The sequence below is a fragment of the Plectropomus leopardus genome, chromosome 7 (genome assembly GCF_026936395.1).
Source record: "Plectropomus leopardus strain MGB_pleo_1.0 chromosome 7, ASM2693639v1, whole genome shotgun sequence".
Taxonomy (NCBI): domain Eukaryota; kingdom Metazoa; phylum Chordata; class Actinopteri; order Perciformes; family Serranidae; genus Plectropomus; species Plectropomus leopardus.
Window position 1 is genome coordinate 20274131 of NC_142182.1, and position 25129 is coordinate 20299259.

General features: G+C 39.6%; 1 protein-coding gene across 1 annotated transcript in view; it reads left to right on the forward strand.

Moving 5' to 3' along the window:
* Nucleotides 1-890: 890 nt before the first annotated feature.
* LOC121949963 (plasma membrane calcium-transporting ATPase 1-like) overlaps nt 891-25129 on the forward strand; it is a 35573-nt gene continuing 11334 nt past the window's right edge. Inside the window, exons 1-14 of the mRNA XM_042495836.2 lie at nt 891-1214; nt 4096-4386; nt 10214-10411; nt 11729-11986; nt 13203-13328; nt 14886-15056; nt 16079-16105; nt 19717-19860; nt 21532-21746; nt 22079-22321; nt 23493-23734; nt 23812-24049; nt 24333-24512; nt 24843-24930. Of these exons, the coding sequence (XP_042351770.1) occupies nt 4191-4386; nt 10214-10411; nt 11729-11986; nt 13203-13328; nt 14886-15056; nt 16079-16105; nt 19717-19860; nt 21532-21746; nt 22079-22321; nt 23493-23734; nt 23812-24049; nt 24333-24512; nt 24843-24930 (2326 nt within the window). The 5' untranslated portion in view covers nt 891-1214; nt 4096-4190. The remainder of the gene's footprint in view (nt 1215-4095; nt 4387-10213; nt 10412-11728; nt 11987-13202; nt 13329-14885; nt 15057-16078; nt 16106-19716; nt 19861-21531; nt 21747-22078; nt 22322-23492; nt 23735-23811; nt 24050-24332; nt 24513-24842; nt 24931-25129) is intronic.

A 25129-nucleotide genomic window follows, 5' to 3' on the forward strand; every position in this document is an offset into this window, starting at 1 on the left:
CTTCACAAAAGAGCACTGTAGAGATGATGCTGTTTCTGTAGGCCAACCCAGAAAATGCATGGTTCCCATGACAAACAATCAATGGGGTTTTTCCATTAGATTTTGTATTACTGCAGAAAATAAGCTCTGTGGCGAACAAACGTTTATGATATGCTCAGCTAGATAACCTTTGCAGATGAACACCACTGTTGTGATTTTTTTTTAAAACATAAATGCAGTCAAGACTTCCTCGTAGGCCTACAGAAAAATGTCCTCCCTGGAGCACTCTATACCTGATCTGTGTAGACCAGTGATACTCAGCATACAGCTAAATCTGGCCCTAGATAGGGCTCCGGGTGGCTCCCCAACATTTTTCTAATTTTCAATAAAAAGAAAGTGTTTCATACTGGAACTTCTTTTTGTACTTTAGGGTGCAAGAGTGAATAAAACAGCATCAAAACAGAGCTTATCAAATTAAGTGGAGGATGCCCTGCACCGCCCAACAGAGGTCCTAGCTAAGCCCATAATGTCCTAAAATCTTAGAAAAGTTCTAAAATCCTAGAAATGTCCCAAAATCCTTAAAATGGCTTAAAATCCTAGAAATGTCCTTAAAATCTAGAAATGCTCTAAAATCCTAGAAATGTCCTAAAATCCTAGAAACATGTATGGGGCTGCCCTGCCTCCTGTCATTTTACAAAAGCGGCCCCCAAGCAGAGCAAGTTGCGTGTCCCTGGTGTAGACAGCCTGTGACTCTGTGTAGATGTAGTGTGTCTCTCAGCAGGAAGAGCTACAGCAGATTTAGATGTGGTGTGTGTAGACCTGATCTGTGTAGACCCAGTCTGTGACTCTGAGTATACCTGGTGTGCGTAGACTTAGTGTGTTGTGCTCAGCAGGAGGAGCTGCAGCAGCAGTCTCTCTGGTGCTCTGAAGCTACAGGTTGTCTAATTAGATTAAGCGAGGCTTTCCTCAGATAATCAGTTAGCCAGCTCCTGTTTTTTCCTCCGATGGAGTGCTGCTTGGAGCTGTGAGCTTGCTGAAGGTCAAACTGAATTTCTCAACAACTGGCTGGTTTTGGGAGTAAATTGTGATCTTGGAGCAGGTCTGCAGACTGCTGACTGAGGAGTTGTGGCCGGGTTATGGGCTGTTTCTGGAGCTGTGAGTGCGACGCTGCTCAGAGTAATCGGACTGCCACTAATACCTGCTGCTGCTAACAGGAGGCGATGGGGGAAGTTTCTGTAAGTAAAGCCTTTCTGCTTCTCAGTGCAGCAGTAACAAAGTCACAGTAATGTTTTAGCAGAGATAACTGGCTCTGAATAGTGTTTCTGTCAAAAAGCCTGGATGTGTTTTCTAAGTGTGGAGGGCTGGCTGATTAGTGTATTGTTTCACGCAGCTATAGTTTGTGTAATATTATGTTCTGCTTGGTTCATTAATAAAAGATCCACAGAAAATTATCCAATAAAAATCTAAGTTAACCTGTTGCAACTTCTTGAGTGTGAAGATTTACAGCCCCTCTGTGTTTCCTGTCGTAGAATGAATCTCTCTGTGTTTTTGGACTGTTGATTGGAATCACCACTGGTGCTGCAGTTTTGCACAGTGAGCAGCAAAGCTCTTTCCACCAGTTTGACCAGATGACTTGTGTTCAGCCTGTTCACCTCCCAGTAGCTCTTTTCCTTAAACAGGCAGCTTCTCTCTTGCTCAGATTAAGCCTCGGCTGACTGATTGACACAGATTACAGTTGAAGGCACAGAGGTCACAACCTGTGAGGAACAAATATAAATGCTCTCAGTTCACACACCAGCAGGCACAATACTCTATAGCCTACCACATGCAGATATTTATCCAGTCGGTTCAAAATGAACCAACAATTAAAATGTACTGATTTTTTTAACTGAGTAACCAGTCAGTTTACTACCACTAGTATTTATTTATTTATTCATTTATTTATTTATGTTTTATGTATGTATTTATGTATTTATTTAGCGACATCACTTTTCTTGTGCTGCCTTCAGACATCTTTTGTAAGTATTTAAACCTTTGAGCTCCAAGCAAATTTTGCGATTTCTCTAAAAAAAAATGGAGAAAAAGGCAAAAAGTAACTTGGTAAGAAATGTTTCACAAACTGCAAGACATTAGTATATTTAGAAAATTCTCTTAATGCTAGGGAAAAATGTCTAGGGTAAAGGGAAATAAACTAGGGACAAAACTGTATTATGACTAATTATAATTGCATATTTAATATTATTTTACATAATTACTATAATAATTTAATATTATAAATATTATCACCATTTTTAATTTCCTAAAACTAATTTTCAGGTAATTTCCTTGTACTTTATACTAATTTTTTAAAATATTTTTTGGGTTGTGTCATCTTCTGTTGCTCATTTCCTTCTTCACATCTTTTTGAAAGAAATCAAGCCACTTTACCCAGGTTTCAAAGGGTTAATGCTTTTGTATTGCGTTGTGTCAATTTGCACAAATCATTGGCAAATATATACAAATGTGGACATTATTGGCAATTACGCAAATGCAGTTTTGAAGTAATTGGTGCATTTACAAAACTAATTATTACATACAGACACAATTTTCTTGAAGGATTTTAAAAAAATAATACAGCATCCAACCCAACCTACACAGGGGTGGGTTGCATATTAAATTAATGAAAAAAAAAAAATCTGCAAATGGCATCATGTTGGTTTTTTTTCTTCAAATATTGAATAAAAGGTTGCCAGATGGCATCAAATAAGTGCACCTGTTCATTTCTAATGAATCTTATCCTCTCGACCTCAAGAGCACTGACAAGATCATCATATTTTAACATGAGGGATGCTCTTACCCTTCCACAGTGTAAAGTCAGTTATAGTCTCATAAGATCGTCTGAGCTTTCGTACATAGTCTCTTATCTGAAGGTATCGAAAGAATTTAAATAATTAAATGTTGTCAGCACATATGAAGCAAAATGTCTGTTGATAAATCAAGTAATGTCTGAATTCCAGTATTCTCATAGAAATGAAAACACACCAGTAACGGTGTTAGTTGAGTTTGATCAGGATATTCCAAAACTGAACAAACTTATATGTCTTATATTTTTCATCCTCTCCCTGTCCCGGACAGAGAGATTTTTTAATTGATATTCTCTGTCATTAAGTCTGCTGTTGCCTTGATTACTCCTGTTGTACTTTGCCCTTGAGAAAAGTATTGTACTAAGAGTTATAGAGTTGGTTTTCAGGCTACGAAACAGAATTTACGGATTATGAAATAGTTATTTATTTACATGAAATATTCTCTCTGCCATTCCAGCATATAAGGAGCTGTAGTTTTTAGGTCTGTTCACCAGAATTCAATTTTAACTGTTCAGTTATATTTTCAATACATAATTTCTATGGGACAATCTAAATGCTGTTTCAGAATCTCCACAATCCCAGGAATATTATACTGGTTGCGAAGTCTTGAATGACTTTTATTTTTTTGACATCATATTTTTACCTGACAAAGTCCAATTTAAATATGACGAGAGATAAGTCCAGTCCCACCCATTGTGTGGTGATATTTCATCATTTTTCCAACAGAGCTCAAACTCTCTTTTTGTGTGCCTGTCCCTTTGTATAATTGTGTGTCCCCTCTCTAAATTTGGAGGTTTTTGCAGTTCAATGAACGCAGCACAGGCAGAACTCTTCATTAGTCCTTTTCTTCCTCTTGAGTAATTGGTGAAGTTTGAACCGTGGTGTGGATAATTGATCAGTCAATCCGACCATAGCTAATGAGATCTGATGGTTGGATAAGAGAAGCAGCTGCTGCAGAGGCGAGTGAATGCCATTTTTACAACCCAGTGAAAACCCAACCCATGAACAGTTAAGGTGAACAGTTTCACATAACACCTTATGTTCTGCTGCTCCATCTGAGCCCAATATGCTCTGCACTCCAGGAGTGTGGTGCAATGAATAATTGAACAGTATGTATATTCCAGTATCGCTCCTGATGATTTTTTTTAGCTCCGAAACAACGTAAAATCAATATGTGTCAGGCCGCCACAAATTATGTGTTAAACCCTGGAGTTACTCTTTTGTTTTCCCATGAAGCCATCTGAAATAACCTGATTTATCTGTCCCTCCGCAGTCACAAAGTCCCTGTCAGGCCAGATCTTCACCTCAGGCCAACCACTGAGTCTGTGTTTTTTTGGAGGCCTCTGTCAAGTTCCAGAGGAAGGAGACATGGCCAACAACTCTTTTCGTGGGTCCAAACATGGCCGAAGTGGCGAGGCCAACCACGATGCAGAGTTCAGCTGCTCATTACAGGAGCTGCGCAACCTCATGGGGCTGAGGGGAGCAGAGTCGGTTACCGAAATAAAGGAAAACTATGGAGATATTAACGGACTGTGTGCCAGACTGAGAACGTCACCTGTAAAAGGTAAATACGTAGAGCAACTCTGCTTCTTTGTTCATTTTGTGTCTGCGCCATAGACTAAAGATGGACGACATGCCCCCAATTACCTCCAGTATACTTAAGTGAAGCTAAAATATCCCAAATGCTGCCATCTTGCACTGATGGCATCATTCAGAGCCAGTGTCGGCACAGTAGCGACCAAATACCTGTCGGACCCATTGTAAGCAGTCCCATTGAATCAGAGTGTATGGATTGGCTGACACAGCTGTCAGTCATGATAGGAAATCCTCTTTTTGTAGAATTAAATAACTAATTGCAACTAAACTTATCAGAAAAACAAACACTTGATGAGGGTGATGGGTGATGAGAACTACCTTCAGTGACAAAAACCATCTTTGGGAAAAATGTATTTGGTGTGTACTTTGAGTTTTTAGTTTGGCTTATGTCCCATTCACGAACATAGAAGGAGAGGGCTTTATGACCTATACTGCAGTCAGACACCAGGGAGCGATCAAGATCGAAAAGCTACACTTTGGGGGAACTATCATGTTGTCCATCTTTATGTAGTCTATGGTCTGCACCGACAGCATCTTTTTACAACATAAGGGCTGACCGGGGGCATGTCAAGGGAGTGGCCTGGAGTGACCACCCCTGAAATTTGATTGGCCACCCCATTATGATTGACTATCTAGCCAGTCATTTTGAACTGTTTGATGATACAACTGTTAAAAGGTTTATACACAGGCTTATTTATTTTAAGTTTTGGCCCTTTATACTTGCTATTGTACTATGTCAGACTCATAATCAGAAATACTTTATTGATTTCTAGGGAGGAACACTTTCTTAAAAAAGTAGGGAGGCTTTATTTCAGATTTGTGTGGTGTTGGTCTGTTGTGGTGTGATTGGTAGGTCTACTCATCTTTTAAACTAAACTAAAAACAGGAATGTAAGACACTGCCATGTCAGTAATTAAAGTAGGTATGGGAAATGGACACATAAATAGTAAATTAAAGCTATGCTGATGCGTGTGCCTTCAGCAGTGCTCGTACTTCATGCCACCCCTGCATAAGTCAGTGCCACGCTTGGGCCACCCCAGTTAAAAAAGTCTGGACACGCCACTGGGGCTTACTGTCAGCTGGAGAAATGTGACTGTGAAACTAAATTTAAGTTCAACCACAGGCAGTGTGATGTTCCACTGTGAATGCATTTTGGTGTTTTCATCAGAGCCACTTTAGTTTGTAATGATATTTAATGCCCCTTCACCAGTGACTCACAGACCTCTCCCGCTGGCGTCTACACCATTAAAGCAGCGGAGGACATATTAGGTTTTGTCTGGCTTGAGGGACTGTTGACTGTGTGATGGTCAAAGTCGAGTATGACCTGCAGCCTCTGTTGATCCCGTTCTGCTCTCTGTCTGCTTCAGGACAAATGAGACAAACACAGCATGTTCCAATCTCTTTATGCTACATTTAAATGAAGAATCACAGCAGCAAGGACAAGAAAATGTATCTAGTTGTTTCGGAGGCAGTGTCAGTGATGTGAAGTCATTGAAGCAGGTTTCGTACGGTCATAAAAATCCTGGAAAAGTCATGAAATTTCCAAATAGCAATTTCCATATAAATATATCCTAAAAGTTTATGAAAAGTCATGAAATTTATTTTCACAAACCTGTATAATAACACATGATGGGACCGTCAGAAATTTGAAAATCCAATGATAGTGGATTGTGTTTTTACAGTTTCTGGCAATGATAAATGGTTGGAAATCATGTTTTCTTTAAACATCACCAAAAAAAAAAAAAAAGAATTTTTTTCCCCAAAAAAGTTTTATTAAATTTTTTGTTATTATTTTACTATTATTATTTTTTTTTTTAAGTTTGAGAATCTTTTGTTTTTCTTTACAGAGCAGCAAGAAAATCAAGTCTTTTTAAAGAAAAAAAAACTTTTTGAAAAATTCCTCAAGAAAAAAATCTGCAAAACTAATTGATCAGAACAGTAGCTTGGTTTGGATGGCATGTTTTCCATAAAACTCATATGTAAAATAAATACAAAATAAAGCCATTTAAAGTTGTTTTATTTAAAATATCCCTCCCCTAAACCCAAAATTAAAAACATAGGTCCCTTCCAGGTGTTTAAAAATGTTTGAAATGCCTCCCCCTTTTTGCACCGCCCCCTCCCCTCTCATAAATAACAAACAGTACCTAAGTTGTATTTGAATATTCAGTTCCGATCCTGTTTGAATTCATTTTTTTAAATAACATATTTTTAAAAAAGCATTATATAGTAATGAAAAAGAACTGATAAGAAGTGTCGGTGGTTATTTCAGAGAATGTATAGTCTTTAAATTTTGTTTTAAAGTCAAGGAAAAGTCATGGAAATATTTGCGTAAAAATGTGTATTAACCCTGTCTAAGGTTTGAATAAAAATCTTTAAAGATGTTGCCAGAGGAAAAAGTCACTCTTTGTTGGTTGTTTATCCAACATCAACAGTGAGCTGAGATAAAACTTTTAGGGATGCTGTATAAAAAACACAGTGCGTCTTTAACCAGGGATACACTGATCATTTGATCAATCAGTCATTTGACTGGTATCAACACTGACAGCGACCTTATCAAGCAGGTTTAAAATAGTGTTTTCTGCTCTCAGTTCATTTGATCACAGTTGGCTCAACTGTGATATGAAATATCATATGAAAATAATATGGAAATGTCCCCTCCTTCAATCTGGCTCCAGTCTTTGTCCCGCCAGTCATGCTTATAGTTAATGTAGTGGAAGCAGTGGCTTTTGATGTGACCTCTGCTGAGCCCTGGAGGGTAGGAGCTGGCGGATCATGGGTTGGTTTGTGTTCTCATGCAGTACATGGCCAGAGGAGTTTTGTATTTTACTTTAAATGCTAAACTTAGACTTCATGACCTGATTGTTTGGCAAGTTTAGACCTGCGCTTTTATGAACATCCTGCTTTTTGTATGTTTAGGCTCTTTGGTGACTCACAGAAGGTCTCATACTGAACTACAGAAAGTGGACTCAGTATGTCCCAGTGTGTCTCTTACTGAACTGAAAACAGTGGACTGTGAATGGTGTATCTTAGTGGACACAGTGAGTTTCATAAATGCGCCCTTTGACATTTTTCTCTTCATCATTAATTCATTCAAACTGTCCGTCTTGCACACGCTCAGTAAACACCTTCAGTGTCTCGACTCCCGCTGACAGAGAGAGGTTAAATGTCAACAGCAGCTTGAAATCAATGCAAAATCCATCACACTGCTTTACTTCTCTGTGTGTCTGTGTGGTGACAGCTGGGGGGCAGATCCATTAACTCACAGTGTAATCCCTCTCACCTGAAAGCAGGGGGCACGCTCAGCGCTCTGCTCACTGAGTGTTATTTTCAGACAACACAGAGAGAGGCTGAAAAACGTTCAGATGGACCGAGTCAGCTGCAGCCGTGCAGCAGCTGTACTGTGTCCTGAGGGACCTGAACATGTCCTGACACATTGTTCTGCTCCTCAGAGGAAACCAGTCTGCTCACTGTGCCCACACAACACCACTGCAGAGAGACACAAACACTGGGCATGATTACCCATTAAAAAACAAGGTCAAATTATTGGAATGAACTGTGAATTTGTTCAAATTCAATTTGACTGATCCTGCTTGACCTAATGGTAAACATTTACTGAGTCTCCACTGTCGCACTGACAAGCTACTGCTCACTGTTGAGGTTATTTCAGGGTTCAAACAGATTTTAATCAATAAGTTTCCATGACTTTCAGGTAAATTTTAAAAACCATGCGTTCTCTGAAACAACCAACATTACTCATTATTGAGTCGTTTTTTTATTACTATATAATAGCTTTTAAAAATATATATCATATAAAAAATAGTTAATTCAGAACAGGATTAGAACTAAATATTTAAATAGAACTCAGGGACTGTTCATTATTTGTGAGAGGTGGTGGGGTGGTACAAAAAGGGAGATGCATGTCAAATAATTTTTTAAGCACTGATGAGGGACTTAAGTTTTTTATTATGGATTAGGGGAGGGGCATGCAACTTTAAATGGCTGTGTTTTGTTTTATTTTTACTGCCTCACGATAACGTGTTTAGGAGGTATGTTCTCTTTACAGAAATTTTATTAATTTTCTTTCTTTAATTTTTTTTTTGCCAATTTTTAAAGAAAATTGTAGGCATTTTTTTCTGTACATTTTTCTGTCGATTTTAAAAGAAAACATGCCTTTTATAAATCTGCATAAAACAGTAATTATCATAGGATTTTCACCTTTCCAATGGTCCTTGAACACATCATGTGTTATTATACAGATTTGTGAAACACAATTCCATGACTTTTCCAAAACTTTCCAGGTATATTTAGTTTTACAAAAAAATTCCAGGCCTGGAAATCACTTTTTGCAAATTCCATGACCTTTCCAGGTTTTTCATGACAGTACGAACCCTTTAAGTTACTGTATTCTGGTTGTAGTTGCATTTTTTCAAACGTTTGCACACTATGGCGACTTTGTGCTATTGCGTTGAATCCAAAAACGGTTCTTCAACTTGACAGTTTACCACAGTTTGTGAGAAAGTAGAGAGCAGCAGTCTGGTTTTACAGAGGAAAACAGGACATATGGGGCAGCTGTTGCTCAGAAGGTACAAAGGGTCGTCGACTAATTGGAACGTTGCAGTTCGATCCCTGGCTCCCCCGTCTTCATGTTGATCCTTGAACAAGATACTGAACCCCAAATTCCTCCTGATCATCAGTGTGTGTATGAATGTTTTAAAAAATGAGCAGCAGGTGGCACCTTGTATGTTAGCCTCTGCCACCATTGTATGACTGTGTGTGTAAGTTGGTGGATGTAGTGTATTAGTGTTTGTGTTTTTTTTTTTTTCATCTTGAAAAACTGATAAAGTACCACTTTTTGGAACCCTATGAAAGCTTTTCCTTTACCCAGGTCCCCCAACACAGGTCAGTCTGGCTATGGCTAGTCTGAAGAATTATTGCATGTGTTAATGTTTCCACTGTTGGCTCTGACTAATAACTGACAGAATTTTTAAGTAATGATGCAAAATTTTGATCTTAAGGGTTTCAGACAGCCAGTTGTAGAGAGTGATGCGTGTTAATGTACATAATGGATTATTTGGGGATGAAAGGTGCACGTATTTAGCCTTTATTTTTACATGGATGTTTGTCTGACAAACACCTTAAAGGTCGCCTCATTACGTTTCCTTCTGAAGTCGAATATAAAGTGTGTGAGGTTCAGATCATCATCAGTGAGTTAGAGCACATGTGGAGCGCTATAAAAAACCTAAGAGTGTACGTAAGAGACAAACCAGATCTTAAAAAATTAATGACACAGTCTGATGTCAAATACCGATTTTTATCATACACAGTAGTTTTCCACCTTATCACAACAGATCTGTCAGTTCTAACCATATGTTTCCGTTTTATCTTTATTGTTGTTGTTAAGGAAAGATTTCTTTAAACGTAGTTTAAAGTAGCATTCTTATTCTGAATGACACGCTGATAGTACTTTGTATATTCCAGCTTTTTATTTTTATTTTTTTAAGTTAGCAGATGGAAACATTCAATGTGTCTGCTGTATATTTTACACACTTTTCCCCAAAATATAGCCTGACAGATTTGGGATCTTTGGAAACTTTGCAGTCCCCCCTTGAGTTTAACATAAACATCTGTGTGTTGAGCAAAGGCTCTTACCTTTTAAGAAACTAATATGTGAATAGGTTAGGATTAAGCATTAATCTGGATCAACAGATTTTTCATAAAATAAAACTCAGTTTAATGGTGTTTCAGGATCAGAGGAGGACTGGTCTCTGATGTTGTCTTTGTGTCTCCTGCTGCAGGTTTAGACGGAAACTCGGAGGACATTGACAGAAGAATAGAGGCGTTTGGACAGAACCTCATCCCTCCTAAAAAGCCAAAAACCTTTGTGCAGTTAGTGTGGGAAGCCCTGCAGGATGTCACGCTCATCATCCTGGAGGTGGCAGCCATCATTTCTCTTGGCCTTTCTTTCTACAGACCGCCCGATGGTGACAGACAGCGTGAGTTATAAACAGTCACTCAAATGACACCTTTACATCTTCAGATGAGTATCTTTATTATTGTGAACCTGTGTGTCGACATCCCGCTTTCATTGTTTGTTTAAAGGGACATTGTGTGACAACATTAGTAGAGCTGTCAGATGATCAAACAGTCAGAATGTATTTCCTTGGGTTTTCAACATTTTTCAGGCCAAGGATCCCTTTGTGGAAAGAGTGAGGTAACAGGGATCCCCTTCTACATATACCTATAGTATAAAACTGCATTGCAGAGTTAACATGGCAGTTATCAGACAGACACCATCAACCTCAGGTTTCAGACATGCTTTTCAGGTAGGCTAAGTGAGGGGGGAACCTCCACATTCACATAGATAAGTTGTTGTTAAAAGCAAAATTATTGCTTATTTTTAGATAGATTTTAATTTTTTAACATGTATTTTTTTGATTATCAAACAATAATTTGGCACCCACCCCTGCAGTAACTTTGAGGACCCCTACCTAGACCCCTAGGGCTGCATTCAGCCACAATAAAACATAACACAATGTATATTAAAACACAAAACAACAACTTTAAATACAGTGGTGTTCAATTCAGTTCAGTTCCAATGGCATTTTATGTATGAGAAACATATGTTTACGATCCCAAAGTGTAAAATGTAAACAAAACATGTAAATGTGATAAGTAAAGGTAGACATATGGATGCCACATTGGCTGCTGGATTCATGGATGTATTAAGAAAGTGTGGATACAGCCATGGAGGCAGGGCCCCATTCATTCCTTTGAGAGACGCTCATTTGCACATAAAGCAAAAAGTTATGTTATTTTTCCGTGTACATCATACCTGGATCTATGAGCCCATGAGGCTTATGCAGTAGACACTTACAGCGGCAGAGCGCAGCCGAGTGTGCCCGAGCAGTCAACTTCCACCGATGGAGCGACTGACTTCAGGTTTGGGGGGGGGGGGTATCGCGTAATAACTTACAGGATATCACGTTCACAAAAATAGCACAGACGTATGGACGGACAACCCGAAAACATAATGCATCCAGCTGCATCAGCACCGGCGACAGCGGTGTGTCAGTCCATCCATCCATCCAAGCAAAGCATGGGGCAACTGGACCCAGCTGAGGTTAATGCGTCACAGCAGCAGTGTGTAGTGTCCTCCAACAGGTGGAGAAATTTGTCCTTGGAAACCCGAATACTCCTGTACAGGGGGTCAGGGGTCACTTCCTGTCAGGCTGCGTTGTGTGAGTGTATTTAGAAGCAGGGGATCACACTTTGAGAAAACTAACACTCCAGTTTACATTGTCTCTGTTCAGACTGTGGCGCAGCGGCTGGCGGCGTGGAGGACGAAGATGAGGGAGAGACTGGATGGATCGAAGGTGCTGCCATCCTACTTTCGGTGGTCTGTGTGGTCCTGGTGACAGCCTTCAATGACTGGAGCAAAGAGAAGCAGTTCCGCGGCCTCCAGAACCGCATCGAGCAGGAGCAGAAGTTCACTGTAGTCCGAGGGGGGCAGGTGATCCAAATCAAAGTGTCAGAGATCGTCGTCGGAGACATCGCACAAGTCAAATATGGTGAGAGAACAAAAAGCATGCACTTGTCTAGATCTGAGATAACCATTGTTAGCTCAGATCTAGACAAGTGATGTTACAGAGCTGGATATCAAACCTTAGTACTCTGGTACTGACTGAAATGTGTCCGTAGCGCAGAGAATCAGTTGTATGGTACTGAAAGCTGACTTCAGATCTATTTTTTAACTTTGGCATCTTTAGTTCAATCAACAAATAGTTTTGTTAACATGTTTATACACATTTACATACACATATATATAGATATGTACACATTTCCATATATCCACTCACAGACATACATTACACATACAAAAGTAGCAACAAAATTATAATATTTAAATACAGGTGTACCTGTATCCATGAAGGTTCATGGCCAGACATTGAAGTTTTCCAGAAGTTTTCAAAGCAAGAAAATAATGGAGAGCAAAGGTCTTGAAAAATACAACCATAATCATATTTTTCTAGAGTTAATCACAAGGTTGGAGGAGATTCATTTTTTTCAAAGAAGAAATATGTATTTCTTTGCAAAATATGTTATAGTACTTAATACTCTGCTTTTTTTATCAAATTGAAATTCAGACATTTAATAAGTAAGAAATGGGTTTAAATCAACTTTTATTTCTAAAGATCATTTATTAAAGGAATAAATCGAATTCCATAAATTTGTCAGCAGATTGCACTCCCAAAACAGATGCGTAGATGTTCTATCTTAGTTTTGCATCTAGGATTGTTTAGTGAGTTATCTTTGGAAACTGTATGAATCTTTATAGAAGTGAGACAGAGTTTATGTATAAACTTGAAATTAGCTTCCTGATTTTGTTACCTATAGATGAGGAAGGTATTCTTTTACAGAAGTTTAGACGGGTATTTTAAAATCATCCCTAGATCTTTTTCCCAATTATTTAATTAAGTTGGAAAAGATGAATAACGTCCTTTAGCTAAAGTGCCATAAAATTCACATTTTTTTTCCTGTAATAGTAACCAATTAGCCTTCTAAGATGACTTATGTCATCCCGATGACATAAGGTCAACATGCTGTTTCCGCAATGTTTAAAACAAAACTTAATATGTTTGTAATATGTAATATAATGTCTTTCCTGCTGCATAGGTTGATGTTTTTTCTCCACCAGTCATCATGTGACAGACACAATGTAATGATGATGTAACACACTGTCCTGATGAGCTGTTATTACAGTGTACCTGTGTGTTGGTGTTCCAGGTGACCTCCTCCCTGCTGACGGCATCCTGATTCAAGCCAGCGATCTGAAGATCGACGAGAGCTCTCTGACCGGAGAGTCGGATCATGTCAAGAAGACCATTGAAAAAGACCCCATGTTGCTGTCAGGTGCTTCAACTTTCCTCCTTTCATGTCAAATTACAGCCAAATTTAGTGTGAGCTGAGCGTTCACTGTCAGCTCTTAGCAGGCAGTTTGTGCTGCTGAATTTCCACTCACATCTGCTCATGTCTGTTTTTCAGACCTTTAGACAAAACATTAAGCCTCTGTCTACACTGAAATGATAAAACTTTGAACACCTAAAAAAAGCTTAAGAAATGACAGTATTTAATGGACTCAGTGTGAAAAAAGACCTTTTCAAAAAATCTATATAATTGCCATTATTGTAGAAAGAGTACCCATCAATAAAGTTTAGTGTTGATTTTAAAAATTGATCATTTCGTGGGGCATCCTATTGGACCAGGTGCGGTTTTCGTTGTAGAAAGGGTAACTTCTAGTGACAACATTCAAAGAAAAAGTAAAGATAAAGATAAAAGTTGTTCACAAAGCATCTTCTCCCTTAAGAGAACTCATAAGGTGAGAAACTGTTAGGAGTAAAGTGGAGGACTTAAGAGGCTTAAGAGTTTCTTAAGCAGATGAGGAAATAGTGGAAAGACAAAGAGGAAGGAGAATATTCTCCTCACGCTGGATGACAGTGAGTAAATGACATGCTACAGATTAGATGGTGCAGGGATAATGTTTGTGCTTGATTCATTAGAGATATGCTCACATCTCCCATCCAATGCAATAATGATATAATGCCAGAAATAAAGTGATCACGACACTTATTTGGTAACTGGGAAAAAGCAAGAGTGCAGCAGTGTAATTACCAAAGCAGTGCTTCCACAGTATCATATTGTGTTGCAGTTAATTTAATTTCCATTGAGTGTCCACACCTTACAGGATCACTAAAGGGCTTGTATGAGACAACCAATCACATATTTTAAAACAATGTGTTATCTAGCAACAGGGTCAACCACACCCCCTCACTAAGATAAAGTTTCTGTCTCTTTCTCACTTAGCGTTGCTCTGAGACCTTTCCTAAATCCCTCCTAAGCTAGGACTCCTTGCTGGATGTTTTTGGGCTAAGTTAATAGCTCTCAGAGTATTTTCTGAATGTTTGTGAATATGACCACAGAACTCTTATAGCTATTGTATAGTTTTCATGCTGGACTATGCAAACACACACATACCACATGCCAGTGTTTCCCATATATTTATCAGCATTAGCCATCTCATATTGTTTTTCTGTGTATGTTGAAATGAGAATTAACTAATTGAAAATATGCTCACTTTGGCTCCAATGCAGCCGCCTGTCTCTGTTTGCACTCTGTAGCCTTTCTCAATGACCCGCCCGACTCTAATTTGGTTACCACCATTAGTAATAGAGGTTTCCTATGGTTCCTTAGAAAGTCTTTAAAGGTGTTTAATTAATGAATCTAAAAATAAGAGTAATAGAGTATGTAGGAGGGACAAAGAGGCAAGTGGACAATAACATGGATGCTCTTCAACGGTCCATCACTTGTGGCTTCATCTGCTTTTTTTTTTAAAGTGGTCTTTCTGTGTGCTTGCAGTTGATCTGTCAACAGCACCCACTATAGTGAAATCCCTCCCTCCCTCTCTCTCAGGTACCCATGTGATGGAAGGCTCCGGCAAGATGTTGGTCACTGCCGTAGGCGTGAACTCTCAAACTGGAATCATCTTCACACTGCTTGGTGCTTGTGAGGAAGGTGATGGTGAGGAGAAAGAGAAGAAAGAGAAGAAAAAGAAGGACAAGAAGGACAAGAAGGACAAGAAAAGTAAGGAATTTCTTAACTGTAAAAACAAACATAATGTTGCTTACCAGTTTTCACCCTAATTCACAGTTTAGGGTTTTATTAAGAGTTTACAAGTTTACATTTGTAGACCACAGACATGAACTGAAAAAGTCCCTGCAGCCTTGAAGCTGATCAAAGTTCATATTTCACTCCAAGTAAAATAATACTAGAAGTAAAAGGTAGAAGCTATACAAGAGCAATTAACTAGAAAGTTACAACACTGTTAAGTCTCACAAGCTGATTTTACTTAAAAAATCTGGGAAAGCAATTGCCTTGAAAAATGCAAATAAATATACTTTCTTCCAGTGCCACAATATGCAAAAAGGGCTGAAATGCTAACAAAGTGCCTGTTTCTAGCTTAAAATATTAGATATCAGCAAGATGAAGGTCTATTTTAGCACCTTATGTCTCCCAGAGAGGGAAAGTAATAGTTAGCTTCAACCCACAGTTTGACTGGTCAAATTATCAAAACCCTCAATGTTAAGTATCAGGATCCCACAGTCTCTCCCAGTCTGTGCTGATCCCTCACTGTATCCACTTTTGTCATCTGAAAAGCTCAGTTTCTCGGTTCAGCAGCTTATAAATACTTTGTCCCGCTTCTTTACACTACATCCCATCACACAGCAGCTTTTAGCCATTTTTGTGATGTCTGCTAGCACAGTGATTGAGGCCCCCCCGCCCCCATATTTATAGTTCATTGTCTTTTAGAGTTTGACTAAATTTTTGGGCCATTTCTTGTTAAGTTGCTCGTCACCCTCTTTAAAGAAATCAAGCCAGTTTTCTCTGGCTTCAAAGGGTTCATTCCATGGGGTACATGAATGTTTGTACTGCGCTGAAGTAGTAACAATAGTAGTTTAAATATTTCTCATAGACACCAGCGGTGGACAGACCAGCCAACCTCGCCTGCTTTCTTAGGTTAATGCAGTTGTTCCAAGCAAAGTTATAAAATGCTTTGTTCCATATGTATGGCTAACTAATGGCCCTTTCATGTTTTTCCTTTGCAGGCAAAAAAGATGAGAAAGGAAAGAAAGGTGAGCAGCACATTACTGCTTCTGTACTGTGTTACCTTACATGAGTGGATGTGAAGGTTTTATTGAATAGCAGCAGCTTCAGTTCATCTGTCCATCAGATACCTGAGTCTGGCTGCTTTGGTGATATTTGTTACTGCAAACTCTTGTTCCTGGTTTCTTCATGGTGTGTCTAAGCAGGAAAACAACAGCTCCTAAAATCCTAGAAAAGTCCTGAAATCCTAGAAACATCTTAAGATCCAAAAATATACTAAAATCCTCAAAACGTCCTGAAATTCTAGAAACTTCCTAAAATTCTAGAAATATCCTGAAATCCTTTCTAAGATCCTAAATGTCGTTAAAATCCTAGAAATGTCTGGAAGTCCAAGAAATGTCCTAAAATCCTAGAGATGTCCTGAAATCCTAGAAACGTCCTATAATCCTAAAACATACTAAAATTCTAGAAATGTCCTAAAATCCCTGAAACATCCTAAAATCCTAAAATTTACTGAAATCCTACAAATTTCGGCAAGTCCAAGAAACATTGTTATATATCCTGGAAATGTCCTGAAATCCTAAAATGTTCTTTAATCCAAGGAATGTCCTGAAATCCTACAAATGTCCTAAAATCCTAGAGACATGCTAAACTCCTAAAAATGTTCTGAAATCCTAGAAATGTTCTAAAGTCGTAGAAATGTATTAAAATCCTAGAAACGTGTATGGGGCTGCTGCGCATTGCCCCTGACCTCCTGTCATTTTGCAAAAGTGTCCCCAAGTAAAGCAAAATGAGTAACCCTGGTTTATGTTACGTAAAGTGGATCTTTTATTTTTGAATCTTTACATCATGATCACCTTCGCTGTTCATTTCTAGTGCCTTTTAAGCCAGTACAGGCATGTGATGCAAGATCAGTCAATAAAAAAAAAAAAATCTACATTAGTTTACAAGAGGCAGTTCTGATTAGACCGCTCAAAAATCCTGCAGGAGATCAGACTCCAGGTTTCCTGGTCCCCGTCAGGTCCTCCTGGTTCCTTGTGGTCCCTGTGGTCCCACATCGTGCAGTGTATATCACAGTGGTCTGAGCAGCAGCGGCAGGTGCTCCTGACTCTGTTGATGGTGATTAGGCTCAAGCAGATTATCAGCCTTAAGCTCGGCAGCTGCTTTCTTCTCCTGCCTGCTGCCTGCCTGTCCACTAATAACCTCATTACTGAGCTGGGATCAGCATGCTCTCTCTCTCACACACATTCACAGACACAAACACACACTCCTTCAGATACCCTCACTCTCTGTCACTGAACTACATTGTCAGTTGACTCTGTTGTGTTTATTGTTACTATGATGATCCAGGGAGAACAGAGATGATGCAGTCTGATTGGTTAGTTAGTTGATTGGTTTGTTAGTGGGTTAGTTTGGAGGTCTGCTCTGACTCATGAATGTAACCATCACAATAAAGCTAGACTGGGATTAGACAAACATTACCTACCTGTTCACATGCAACATCACGCCCCATCCTCTGCTGGTCATCTTGTCACACAGTCTGACTTTTAATAATTTGGCTAACAAGTATTAATAGTGATGATTTTTTCTGATGACAAAATGTCAACTTAGTTGTTGACATGTCTGTGTGTGATGAACAAGTGGACAGTGTGACCCACACATTGACTATGTTCACAAAATATGCCTGTTTTTGCCCTTATTCCAACAAAAAAACACGATTTCTACGAAGTTGTTGATGTGGCTAATGACAATGAATATCCACTAATATTTGTTTACAAGCAGCTGTGCATATTCTGATTAATGTGGCCTGACATGTCTTTTATCATGTCAAAATATAGACAAGTGTCACGACTGGAACCGCTTCAAAGTAGGATTTCTTTTTTTCCCCCAATTATTTTTTCCATAGGTCTATTGGTAACGGCCGTTCAAACACAGCCTCCCTGTGTCATTGTTTCAAACACCTTTTTGAAAAGGTTGGCTTTTTAATAATTGTGCATATCGAAAAATCTGCTAATATTCAGGTTTTTCATCACGTGTTTCTCTTTCTTACCAAAAATGTGGGCTTTTCTTGTGGGTGTGCACAGGGTCCAAAATTAACCCCCCTGCCAATGTTTGGCAAGGCCTTTGACACTGAGTCAATTTTTCCAGATGTGTTTTTTTAAATCTGTCATCCAAAACAAATTACACACAGAAACCTTACACACTGAGTCTGATGTGGTTTTTCTTTGTCCACTGAAGGTTAGCCATCTGGCTGTCTCCAATATCCCCCTGTGTCTTGCATTTGGCAGTGCGGCTACCTGAAGTGACTCAGCTGTCCAGCTCTCTGTCTCTTTGTCTGTCTGTGTGTGTGGTCCAAATCCTCCTCTCAGTTATAATCACCCTCCTGAATATTACTATCTGACCTATCGAGAGTGAGCTGTCTCAGTTATGAAACGATACTGTGCAACTCGTGTGTGCCCCGTTCCTCTGTCTTGGTGCAGATGTTTTCCGCTGCCACATTTTCATCACTGACTCTTGGTCAAACATCTCTCTCTAGGCTTTTGACAGATGCAAAAACACAGAAAATTGAAACTGTAACTTTAATGACAAAAGAGAGTAAGAAAGAAAGCAAATATGACTGCACAAACAAGGTTAAAATAATAATGATGATATTATAAAAGAAAAACAATAAAAAGAAAAAAGTTACACAAAAAATAAACATAAAAGTACACTGTCCTCTGACTCATCGTTGCTGTGTGGCAAAAGATGGTCTCGGAAGGAAAAAGGTATAATGAAAACTCACGTGGCTCTAGGTATAGTTTGCTTATATTCTGAAGGACATTGACCATGCAACAGAGTTTGAGTTCAGGCTGCAAATCTTAAGAAATGAATCCTCAATATCTTTGAGGACAGACTTATTCTTTAATGCAGTAGGACACTGAAAATCTCCCTGTACCAGACTGTCACTGTGGGCAGAGTATCTTTAGTCCATCTCAACAATATGCATTTATGTGCAAGATGCAAAAGTCCAGTAATATATAATGGTTATGGGAGAGTGCTGCCAAGTAAGAATAGCCCAGGGGTTTTTCTTATTGTAGTCGTAAAAATGCTGCACAACTTACAAGCTATGTGACTCCAGTATCTAGCAATCAGATTGCACTCCCAGAAGTCATGGAAATGAGTCCCAAGGTCTGTTTTGCACTTTCGCCAATTGAGAGTTTGAGATATCCTGTGGACGGTAACAAGAGCTATATAGAGCCAATGCAATGTTTTATATTGAATTTCTGCAGGGACAAAGGAAAGTTTTGAAATCACTGTGCAAACATGATTGACACAACGAGAAGTAGTATTTATTCTTAGACATACAACAGTTTTAGACCAAAAAAACAGACTCAGTGTGCAAAGTTTACAATTAATCTATGACAATTTACACAGCCAACCACTGAGGCTGTGTGATGCAAAGTAAAAGCAATTGTTTCAACCATTTTCACCTGACTATTATTAAAGACTCAGCAATGATTTGAACACTTGATTTAATTTGGGAATGTATGGTAGACCCCTGATAATAAATCTGTCTTGACTTGTTGAATCAGAACCTGCAGTTTTGATGGTTTGTGACCAAACACCTGAATGTTTCACTGACTTTATGTGTTCTCTGTAGGCAAAAAAAAGGACGGAGCCACAGTGGAGATGGAGCCGCTCAACGACAATGCAGAAGCAGAAAAGAAGAAAAACCTACCAAAGAAGGAGAAGTCAGTTCTCCAGGGGAAGCTGACCAAAATGGCTGTGCAGATCGGCAAAGCAGGTATGAACAGAGAATCAGAAAAATGATGAGTGTGAATGTCACAGTGACGTAGATATCATCTGAGGGTTGAACACCTCCCTGCTGGGTGGAATCCACACTCCATATGTTGCTGTGCTCCTCCAAATGACACAAACCACTGGACATTTTTATGCCTCCGTGCAATGGCCGAGGTCGGAGGCATTGTGGTTTTTGTTTTATTCAGCCATAAAAACTGCTTAACTGACTGCAACATGCAATTAATGCTCGGAAAAATCCTATATTGTTTTGCTTTCACTTTGCCCAACCATTAAGACTGCTGTGTTGCACTAGGCCATTTGTTTCCTCCATTGTTCTATATGCTATATGTAATATGGTTGCCATAATAGGTTCCATGTGATTAAAAATAAAAATAAACCAGGCCTCATTAAAGGGATCTGAAACAACTGTTGAAAGATTTCAGATTTAAAATGAAATTTATTAGGGCTGCCAGCATTAATGCATTAAGCACGATGCGATTAAGGTCTGTACGTAATGCCTTTTTTTTTTTTAAATCGCGGTATTCGCCAGCCGACATTCCTGTCTTTAAGAGGATGTATACCAGGCTGAGTTTTCAATCTGACTGATGATACTGGTATGATACTGGTATGATACTGGTATGGAATCCAGTGGTATCAACCATGTCATACTTCTTTGGAAGGGGCCTTAATAACACTCCAAAGTTGGGCTTAATTTTGTAGATGGAAAAACAGCATTGTCATTTCACAGGGGTCCCTTGACCTCTGACCTCAAGAAATCTGAATGAAAATAGGTTCTGTGGGTGCCCACGAGTCTCTCGCTTACAGACATGCCCACTTTATGCAAGTCCAATGCATTGTTTTGCCATCATTTGATTCTTAACCAAGACAATCTGGTAAGAATTGCTTTACCTTGTTAATATGGACATCAAAACTATTTTGAATTGAAAAATAATGGGATTGAAAATTTGAAATTAAAACTTCTGATGATACTTAGTAAGATAATATCAGGAGATTGCTTCACATAGTGCAGTGTAAATCCATGGAAGAACTGGTCATAGCCATCCCATTAGACACAGAGAAGGCTTTTGACTGCGTAGATCATCTAATTTATCTTAACCCCACTACCAGAATACAGACAAATGCAGATACCTCCTCACGTCTCCCCTTATCACATGGTACTCAACATGGTTTCCCTCTCTTCCCCTTACTTTTTGCAGTTGCAAAAAGCCGAAAGCCGTTGATGGAAACACGGCTCAGTCCGACTGTGAATTAAGACTGGCTGTAGTCTTAGGTCTACTCTTAGCATGATACCTAGACACTGAGTCGGAAACATTTCATTTCATTTATTTATTCGCACTATTAAAAGCAGTAACATAAAACAGGTCAAAAGGAATATAGAAAAACAGGGTGCCAGAGAGGTAAGAAACCCAAATGGGCTTTTAGAAATACCCTACCGAAAGTAATACAATAAAATTACAAGAAACACAATAAATTACAATACTTTGATGCAAGCAAGGCACAATGGGGTCAAGAAAAAATGACAAAATGGTCAAGACAAACACTTGATAACGAAGAAGACTCTTCACTGCACTGAACATGTGTTGTGTTCATGATCATATTTATAGCTGAACTAAACTTGCAATGTTTCCGTTTTTCTTTCTCTGTCTGTCTGTAGGTCTGTTCATGTCGGTTCTCACTGTCATCATCCTCATCACTCGCTTCCTGATCGATACCTTCTGGATTCAGGAGGTTCCCTTTATCACAGAGTGTCTGCCCATCTACGTGCAGTTTATGGTGAAATTCTTCATCATCGGTGTGACGGTGCTGGTGGTGGCTGTGCCTGAAGGTCTCCCCCTGGCTGTCACCATCGCCCTGGCCTATTCAGTCAAGGTTTGTTTGCATATACAGCAATACAGAGCCTGTTTCTCTGAACATGTACAATCTGTCTATAGCTGGCCAGCCTGAACACCTGTAAGATCATGTCCTTTTCTTTTTACTATTCTCGATCTGTATAAACTGTTAGTCCATCAAAACTGACATCTCATATGATATGTTGACTAACAGTTCAAATGTCATTTTAACATTTAAGCACTAGAACTGTTTAGGCCCATTTGACCCCCTCCAGACAGTCCTGCATCAAAGTTTCTTACTTCTGTGAATGTTTTTGTAAATTCACAATAAAGTGCCCAGACTCAGCTAATGCTGCTTTCCTCTTTTGTCAGAAAATGATGAAGGACAACAACCTGGTCCGCCACCTGGACGCCTGTGAGACGATGGGTAACGCCACGGCCATCTGTTCCGACAAGACAGGCACGCTCACTTTGAATCGCATGACGGTGGTGCAGGCCTACATCGCAGCACGCTACTACAAAAAGTTGCCGCAACCGGACCAAATCCCTGCCTCAGTTCTGGACCTGCTTGTCCAGGGCATCGGGGTCAACTGCGCCTACACCAGCAAGGTTATGGTGAGTTGAAAAACTAGCCGTTCATTCAGGGAGCTCTGTGTCGGAATTTTTTGGGTCTCCATAGTTCTGATTATTGTACATATGCAAGCATAATAACTTGCCCAGTCTTTCATAAAGTGCTTAATTCAGGAGTCACACTTTAAACACAGAGAAACACAGATTAGCAAACCCACACTATTATACTACAGCTGTAATTAATTCCGAAAGCCACAGCGCCTTAGTATTGTTGAGACATAGTCTATCCTTAACAATTATTGATAATTTTGGAAGTGAAGATGGGTTCATAGCTAACATTGAAACAAATTTTCTGGACAAAAAAATTGCATTTCTTTGTGTAAACACCCCACATCAACACAGCTCAGATTTATTTGATACAGTCAGTGAGACTTTATGCAACCATTATTGGTGCCGAGTGAATGCTATCCTTGTAACCTGACTAGATAGATCCAGTGTACCATCTCAGCAAACACATACCTCTGCATCAGAATTCCAAGGTCTGATTAGTGATTTCAGTCTCACAGATTCATTTAGAGCCATTAAACCATCTTCAAGACAGTATAGGTTTTATTTAGACAGATGTAAAACTTACTCAAGGATAGATTATTTATTGGCTTCTGTCACTCAGAAGGCAATAACCAAACGCCATGGGGTGGCTGTGGTTTAGATTTAGAGCGGTCTTCCTCTAATGGAAAGTTGGTGGTTCGATTCCCAGCTCCTCCAGTCAACATGTAGAGGTATCCTTTCGCAAGTTTCTGACCCCCAAATTGCTCCAGATGCTGTGCTATCAGTGTGTGAGTGCATATGAATGGTTACTGAGTAGCAGGTGGCACCATGTATGGTAACCTCGGCCACCAGTGTGTGAATGGGTGAATGTGACGTAGTGTAAAAGCACTTTGAGTGGTCACATGATTAGAAATGGCTATACAAGTGCAGTCCATGCATTCTATTCCTACACGAATTAGCAAACAACAGTACTCCAAATTTACAGTTCAGTTCAGTTTGTGCCAGAGTTCGGTGTGGCACACAGAGTATTTCTGCATGCACCTGTTATTGTCATGTGCTGATGCAGTTGTGACTTCAGTTTGCGCACGATGTAAAGAAGCTGATTTGTCATGAAAACAACTGAATTTGTGCTCTGATTTAACCTCCTCTCTGCTGCTGCTTCCTTCAGCCTCCAGAGAAGGAGGGTGGGCTGCCTCGCCAGATTGGAAACAAGACAGAATGTGCCTTACTGGGATTCTCCCTCGACCTGCGCCGAGATTACCAGACGATTCGCAATGAAATCCCAGAGGAGAAACTGTTTAAGGTCTACACCTTCAACTCTGTGAGGAAGTCCATGAGCACAGTGCTAAAGAACCATGATGGCAGCTACCGAATGTTCGTCAAGGGGGCCTCAGAGATCCTGCTCAGAAAGTAGGTTTGCACTTGGTGTTTGCACAGCTTTGTGCTCACTTGGATGGTGATCGCATAACTGCTTCCTGTGGTTCTAGGTGCTGTAAAATCCTGATGGCCAATGGCCAGCCCAAAGGCTTCAAACCTCGGGACCGAGATGACTTGGTGAAGAAGGTGATTGAGCCGATGGCGTCGGAGGGCTTGAGGACCATCTGCCTCGCCTACAGAGACTTTCCCACCACTGATGGAGAGCCAGACTGGGAGGACGAGGCCCACATCCTCACCGGTCTCACATGCATCGGCGTGGTTGGCATTGAAGACCCTGTACGACCTGAGGTACGTCAGCCCTGTCTGTAAGGGATACACGGGGGCGACCAGCCAGTCTCAGTAAAAATACACACAATGCAGTTCACTACTCACAGAGTTTCCTGAACCAATAGGCCCAATGCCAATTCTGTCTCTTGGCCCCGTGCTTAGTTTTGAAGAACCCTCCACTGAGTAGTGGCCCTTATGCCATCAGCAGCCGACAATGGCACATACATGAATAAATAAACAAAGTTTCGACAAAAAAATTCATACTCTTCTTTCTTTTTCTTTTTTCCTCTGTTGTTCTCATCAGGTACCAGATGCAATCAGAAAATGCCAGCGGGCTGGGATCACTGTTCGCATGGTGACCGGAGACAACATCAACACTGCCCGGGCCATTGCCACGAAATGTGGTATCTTGCAACCTGGAGACGATTTTCTCTGTATGGAGGGCAAAGAATTTAACCGACGGATCCGTAATGAGCTTGGAGAGGTCAGACAAACACAGACTGCAGCAAAGGACAGCAGTGTCTATCTTAAACCGGACCTTTGTTTATTTAAACACACTAGATTTAATGACCCCAATGATATTTCTTCTAGTTCCAGGTCAACTTTTTTTTTAGTTACTGGCACTATACAGATTCTAAAAGGTTGGGAAATTGATGATTTTGACTCTTGTAGTCATTGTTTTTTTTGTAATTCTTCTGATTTTCTTGTGACTTGTAAGGGAGCCCACCACTGTTATAGGGGAAACTGTTATAAACTGATTAAAATTAACTAACACTTCTTATTTATCTCATATTTATTCTCTTTTTCGTTGCAGATAGAGCAGGAGAGGATCGATAAGATTTGGCCAAAGCTGAGAGTCCTCGCCAGATCATCTCCGACAGATAAGCACACTCTGGTCAAAGGTTAGACACAATTTAACCAAGCAGACAGTGAGTCAGACATAAAGGTTAGACACCTTTTAAGTAAATGTATACATAGTAAAACCACATCAGTTGAAAAAGGATTTTAAAGACATTAATTAAGATTGTTAAATTACTAATGCATTCACTTATGTGACGCCTTTTTATCCCTATCAGTTACTGTCGTAATTACAATATCTGA